Source organism: Tursiops truncatus, chromosome 2 (assembly GCF_011762595.2).
Source record: "Tursiops truncatus isolate mTurTru1 chromosome 2, mTurTru1.mat.Y, whole genome shotgun sequence".
In the NCBI taxonomy this organism is placed as follows: domain Eukaryota; kingdom Metazoa; phylum Chordata; class Mammalia; order Artiodactyla; family Delphinidae; genus Tursiops; species Tursiops truncatus.
Genome location: NC_047035.1, coordinates 83,813,117 through 83,819,855, shown reverse-complemented (window position 1 = coordinate 83,819,855; position 6,739 = coordinate 83,813,117). Strand labels below are relative to the sequence as shown.

General features: G+C 48.7%; 1 protein-coding gene across 2 annotated transcripts in view; it reads left to right on the top strand.

Annotated features, from left to right (window-relative positions):
- Window positions 1-1,162: 1,162 nt before the first annotated feature.
- Window positions 1,163-6,739, top strand: part of RMDN3 (regulator of microtubule dynamics 3) — a 31,020-nt gene continuing 25,443 nt past the window's right edge. Inside the window, exons 1-4 of one of the 2 annotated variants that reach the window (XM_019935299.3) lie at window positions 1,163-1,276; window positions 1,657-1,838; window positions 3,652-3,844; window positions 4,258-4,401. In XM_019935299.3, the coding sequence (XP_019790858.2) occupies window positions 1,664-1,838; window positions 3,652-3,844; window positions 4,258-4,401 (512 nt within the window). In that variant the 5' untranslated portion in view covers window positions 1,163-1,276; window positions 1,657-1,663. The other variant, XM_033851478.2, reaches the window with a different exon arrangement.

Below are 6,739 nucleotides of genomic sequence, written 5' to 3'. Positions count from 1 at the left end.
TCTTCCCGGACCGGGGCACGAACCTGTGTCCCCTGCTTCGGCAGGCGGACTCTCAACCACTGCCCACCAGGGAAGCCCTGGCAGGTGGATTCTTAACCATTGCGCCACCAGGGAAGTCCTCAAGTGTCTCTTAAATGTGTAAAATATCTCACAATTAAAAAGTGAATAAATAATATCTAGTAAAGGATTTGGGAAGGACTGGTCTAGATATTTCAGCTCCCACTAAACTAATATTTAACTTTTAAGGAAAGCTGATGATAAAATTGGAACCATAGTGCACAAAATCATGTCTTTTTAGTTTCTAAAATTACAAGTTGCATAAAATCACAGGAGTAAAATAGAATTATAGAAGGAACTATGGGCCACAGGTAGTAGAAAAAAATGATTAACTCAGATTAAAAACAAAGAAAAAAACCTGAAATGGTATCTGAACCAATTTAAGCAATCAGAGATAAACCCAAGTTTCAGCCTCAGCCAAATGGTAAAAAATGTTATCATTAGAGGAATGAATTTTATTTACATTCTGGAAATAAAAGTTTTTATAACCCTGTCCTTGATTAATGTTAAAACGACAATGTAAGGTTTAAGATTTTTTTTTAATGATGGGGTGTGCATCTACAATAGAAATTTTTAGGTTTCAACTGGCAGAAGCTGGCCCTGGGGACTCAGGGACCTCTTGTGGATAACCAACAATTTATCAGTTCTAATCTGAAATGCCAGTCACTATTGTCTAGTGCTTAGTAAATGGTTTGGGTAAAAATGCATAAACAAATTAAGCTGAAATCAAACAAAGTCTGAGTTATGACCCAGTGTCAAGGAAAGGTGGGAGGGGGGTCGCGTTTTCCAGGTAGAGAAAGGGTCATTCTAGGCAGAAAGCAGCAGTCGAAAAGCTAGAAAGGGTGAATACGCGGAGCATATTCCGGGAACACTAAGTAATCTGGTGTAAATGGAGGGAAATGGAACCTCAGCTGGCCAGACCGTGGGGGTTACTGCTCTAGCATCCGGCCCAAGGGGTCTCCCAGCTTTCCCCCTCTTCCCGGCTTCTAACCCATTCTAGGATCCCCTTTCCTACTCTCTGCAGGTTTCTCCCCTCTGGCAGAGCCCGTGGCCCCGCCCCCTGAAAAATCCTGCGCCGGAGGCGGAGCCTCGGTGACCTTCTCACCCCACCTTCCTATAGGCGCGCGGGGCTGACGGTCGGCACCGTTTGATGACGTCACGGTCATTGACAGTGCGAAGCGGCGGCCGCTGCGGCAGTAGTGAGCGGCGGGGTAGGAGTGTGAGTTGAGCTCCTGACAGGCCAGGGGGCCTTCAAATGGCGCGGCGGGGAGGCCAGGGCTTTGCAGCCAGGGCGGCGGGTTTGTGGTCTGCAGTGCCGTGAGGCTGGGGGAGGAGTTTGGAGGCCCAGCAACCTGACTCCGGAATCAGGGTTAGGGGGCGTGTTGGAGGGGAGGCTGCGTCCGGGCCGACTGAACCGCGCGGTAGCCAGGTCCGGGGCTAGCAGAAACCTTAGGGTCGGGACTAGGGTGAGGGTGGTGGGTGTCCAGGGTCTGGGCAAGATTATCTCCAGGGGTTCAGCCTTGGAGGTGGGTGGACCACGCTCACGAATCTCTCCTCCTCCCTCGCCCGCTTGCTCTCGGTGGCTCACGCGGGCTGCAGGTGCAGCATGTCTAGTCTGGGGGCCTTGGGTGGCACCCGCGCCGGGCTAGGACTGTTGCTGGGCACCGCCGCGGGCCTTGGATTCCTATGTGCCCTTTACAGCCAGCGGTGGAAACGGGGCCAGAGCCAGAGCCAGCCCAGCTCCCTGGACTACATACGGACTTCAGAGCCTGGACGCCAGGGTAGGAGACGGTCCCTTGAGGCCGGCCTCATTGACTGCTGAGGGGTGGGCCTGGGGTCGGGGCTGCCTTTAGCAGAATCTGTGGGACAGGACAACGGAGGAAGGAATAGGAGGGTGGGTGCGAGGCCCGAGAGTTTCACGTTTGGGGAAAGTTTATTGAAAAGGAAAAGCAGCCTTCCTCTTCTGTCGTCTTTCTCCTGTAATCGCAGGAAAGTATACTGCGAAAAGGCTTAGCTTTCACGTTTAGTTCTGGCCACAGGAGTGCTATATATATATTAAAGGCACTTGATTAGTGTGGATGAGCTGTTTAATAAGTAGAGGAAAAGTCCAAAAGAAGGTAAAAGGAAAAACTAGTCTTGTAGGAATTAAAATTTTTTGAGGCTTATGTATTAAATTAGGTGTTAAATTTTGCAGGCACCTTGGAGACTACCTAGGCCAGGTTTTAAAAATCCTTCTTATAAGTCGATATTGAAAAAGATTGTGTAACTTTCCCGAGGCTGTCACAGAGCAAGCAAGTGGCAGCTGCGCTGCTTGCTCTCCTGAGTGGCCTGGTCACCTGTTCCTGTGGACTTTCCACAGCATGGGGCTGGGAGTGCACTTACTGCAATTGAAGCTGAATATGGCTGGGAGCCAGCCACGGCTGAAATGGGTAGTGCTTTCGGTTTTGTAAAAACTTTCCTTAACTAATTGGAGCAAAGCATCTAGGGCTGGTTCAAACCACTCCCAGGTGTGTGTGATAGAGGAGCATTTCAAATCATCTCGCCCTGTGTTAATTGGGAACAAGTGTTTCCTCTGATTACCAAATGCCAGATAGTTTGGAAAAGTTCGTTTTTGAAGTCTTCAAAGAGTTGTCACCTTAGATTGCAATCATTTGTCAGCATTTTATAGCACTAGGTAGTAACCTAGTGTTGCAAATGTGCTTGTCCTTCCTTTCTTTTCCTTGTATTTTGTTTGTTTGTAATTTCTTAGCTATAGTGTTTCTTCTGCTGAGGTTGGGAGAAAGTGGCCACATTCCCAGGGATCTTTCTTGCTTTACCTACTGGAACACTGTTGGGTGTGTATTGTAATCTGGCCTAGATTGTTACTAGATTTCCTTTAACAGCTTTATGCTTGCTTGGACTGTGGGTCCTGCCTTACTGGTTTCTTCTCTGTTTTTACATTTTCCAGTCCACTTGCCTTAGGTAGCTGTCAGTTTTCTAGCATTTACTGTTAGCATTTACCTAGAGCTCAATTCAGGGCTCGGCAATGGTGTTTTTCCAATGGGGTTTGGGTGGGCTTTTCCCAGTGTACCTTTTCTCTCAGTAACTGCCCCTTTTCTCCTTGCCCCTCTCTGATGATACTAAATGAAGCTCTTGAGAGGAGCTCAGAGTTTTCTTTGCCATTCTTTGTAAAATGAAAGATCAGAGTTTGAGTGAGCTCAATTTTAATTTTGCTGTGGGTTAGTATTGACTGCCTGGGATTTGGGCATGAAATATAGTCAGATAAAGGGTTTTCTTTTACTCTATCAGGACAGCTGTCCTTCCTTCTGGATACCACACTCTTGTGAGCATTTTACATGATCTGCCATGGTATGCAGTACTGCTGAAGGGCCCTGGTGTGGAAGATATTTGGAACAGGGGGCTCTTGTTTGGAGGTTGGGACCTTGATTTTTTTCTGGATCATTACCTGGGACTCGTGAACATATGCTCTCTGAGCCTCAAAGATCTTTGTAAATTGAACTCCAGTGAGAAACAAGTGTTTCTGAATTCTGGGTGCGAGATCGTTTCCTCACTCTCTCTCATGGGCATCAATGTCTCCTGTCCTCCTTCCTGCAGTGAGGCCGTTGCGGGCAGCTCCAGGTGAGGCTGGTGATGCTGCGGTGCTGCCGAGCCTTCCACGAGAAGGGCAGGAGGAGGTGCTGGGCCGTCTGGAGTTTGTGCTGACCAGCCTGCTGGCGCTGCGTGGGGAGGTGGAGGAGCTGAGGCGCAGCCTGCAGGGGCTTGCTGGGCAGATTGTGGGCGAGGTCCGGTAAGTAATGCAGCCTCCTTTTCTGCCTTGTCCCCCACTCCCCAGCTTTTCCCTGTCCCTACAGCTTTTCAGCCTTTGCTGTCCGTCTCAGGACGAAGCCAGTTTTATAGCTTCTCACCTAATTGGCAGGGAAGCCATGTGCTTGATTCCTTGCCTTGCACAAGTTCTTGCTGCTTTTGGGCCCTCATGGTCTGTTGTAGCAGCTGAAATGCTTTGTTCTGACTCAACTGGTCTGCCGTGCAGGCTGGGGCCAGCGAGCTGCCCTGCTTGCTCTCCTGAGGGTAGAGACCCAGGATTTTCTCTGCTTTTAGCTCTTTAATGAGCAGCAGTAGTAAGAGGCTCCCTCATGGTGAGGGGAAAGGCAGGCTGGATGGGGCCCAATGGCACCTTCTAGAAACGAGCCTGCTTTTCAGATCCCACCTGGAAGAGAACCAGAAAGTGGCTCGGCGGCGAAGGTTCCCATTTGCCCGGGAGAGGAGTGACTCCACCGGCTCCAGCTCTGTCTACTTCACGGCCACCTCAGGAGCCACGTTCACAGATGCTGAGAGCGAAGGCGGGTGAGTCTTCTCTCCTGGAGACAGCTGCGGCTTCAGCCAGGTTACGTTTTGTAAAAGTAATGTTTATAATGGAAAATTCACACCAAGCTGCTGTAAATAATTTTTGGAACAAGGTAAGGGTATAAATAAATGAAATACAGAACAGTTGAAATAAGAAAAACCATCCACCAAAAACAAAAACACCACTTCTTACCTAAAAAAGAAAAACCATCCACCTTATGTCATCCAGACAAGTTGAAATGTTAACAGTGGTTAGTGCTTGCATCTGTTATTTTCCTCCGAGTAGGTTTGTTTTTTATGCAGTTATTATATCTTTTACTTTTGTTTTCCTGTAACATTGGTTGGGCGTTTCCCTGTGTTACCACAAGGACTTTGTAAGCTTTGTCTTAAGACTGCTTCCTTCACTGAGTGGCTGGGCCAGGTCTACAGAGCTCTGTAAGCACTAAGCATTCTCCCTCCCTCAGGAAGTTCTCTTCCCATGGGAGAGGCCTGCTCATGCATCTTTGCCATCTTCACAGGTGGGCGGTGACTCACCTGAGTAATTGGTGGCCCAGCAGGTCTGACCATAGGCCTTACTGTGAGTGAGACAGGGCCGCAGGCAGGAGTCTGGTGGACAACCCCCAAACTTGGGCAGGCAAAGGGCTTTTTGATTTTAAACCACTAATGCCATTTTGAAACTTTGGTCCCAAGGATGGAGTCTGAATGAACATCTTTGTTGGGGTGCCCGATGCTGTAGGTGGCAGCATCTGCCCTTCTCTGCTGTGAGGTCCAGTCACCCAGGTGGCCTATGTGAGGTCTAGAGGCTGGTCTCTCCTTGGTGGCCTCTGATGACCTTTCTTCCTCCTCAAGGAAGAGCCTGGCGAAGTGAACAGTCAAGCCTTCTGTCAGGTCAGAATGACTGGTTTAGCTAAAAACATGCACACGGAAACTAAAAGCTAAAACCAGCCATTCAGGATGATCTTCGCAGCATGTCCCTCTTCAGCTGAAAACACTTTATAGTATTAACTACTGTTTATCCTTCCTCTGTAACAGACACTGTGCAATGCACTTCAGAGGTATTTCCTCATTTAATCCTCACAAGGTTCCTGTGAAGTAGGTGATGTTCTTTGCCCTGTTTCTCAGACAGAGACTTGAGGCTTAGAGAGATTTGATGCATGCTTTCCCAGGGTTATACAGCTCCTAAGCACAGGCTCAGCCAGGCTCATCTGCCTTCTGAGGCATGGCTTGGTCGTCAGGGCACAGAAGGGCCTTCACAAGAAGACATGTCGCCTGCAGTCCCGTGCAGGTCTTCCCATTGATTAAGAGCTGCCTCAGGGGCTTCCCTGGTGGCACAGTAGTTAAGAATCCGCCTGCCAATGCAGGGAACACAGGTTCAATCCTTGTTCTGGGAAGATCCCACATGCCATGGAGCAACTAAGCCCGTGCGCCACAACTACTGAGACTGCGCTCTAGAGCCTGTGAGCCATAACTACTGAAGCCCGCGTGCCTAGAGCCCATGCTCCACAGTGAGAGAAGCCACCGTAATGAGAAGCCTGTGCACCGCAACAAAGAGTAGCCCCCGCTCGCCGCAACTAGAGAAAGCCCACACATAGCAACGAAGACCCAATGCAGCCAAAAATAAATAAATAAATAAATTTATTTAAAAAAAAAAAAGAGCGAGCTGCCACGGCTCACTGCCCAGGGAAGACCTGTCCAGAGCAGTACGGTCTGTTCAGTACATCTTCTTCAGAAGTTTCAGCCTTGTTTTCTTGTTTGAACCATTATATTCTCCCGCCTCCTTATCTGGTTTTCTAAGAAAATTAAGAGTAGTATTTCTCTCTTTTTCCATGTCACTGCCATTGGGCATCTGTGCTGAATTTAACTATTGCTCAGGTGCCTCTTGAAATAAGTGAGGTCTTGGTAAAAAGCTTTGGTCCTCCATTCATGACTGCTGTTGCCTGGGTTGTCTGATCCCTATTATCTGTATTCTCAAGGGCTCAAAGAAGTAGCCCTTTTCTATTCAATTTACCTAGTACCTCTGGACTGAAACATGCTTCCAGAGGGCTGTGTTAGAGGGGGCAAAAATGAAATTAAAATGTGACACATTTGGGAACTTCCCTGGTGGTGCAGTGGTTAAGAATCTGCCTGCCAACGTAGGGGATATGGGTTTGAGCCCTGGTCCGGGAAGATCCCACATGCCGTGGAGCAACTAAGCCTGTGTGCCACAGCTACTGAGCCTGCACTCTAGAGCCCGCAAGCCACAACTACTGAGCCTGTGTGCCACAACTACTGAAGCCCGTGTGCCTAGAGCCCATGCTCCACAATAAGAGAAGCCACCACAGTGAAAAGCTGTGCATCA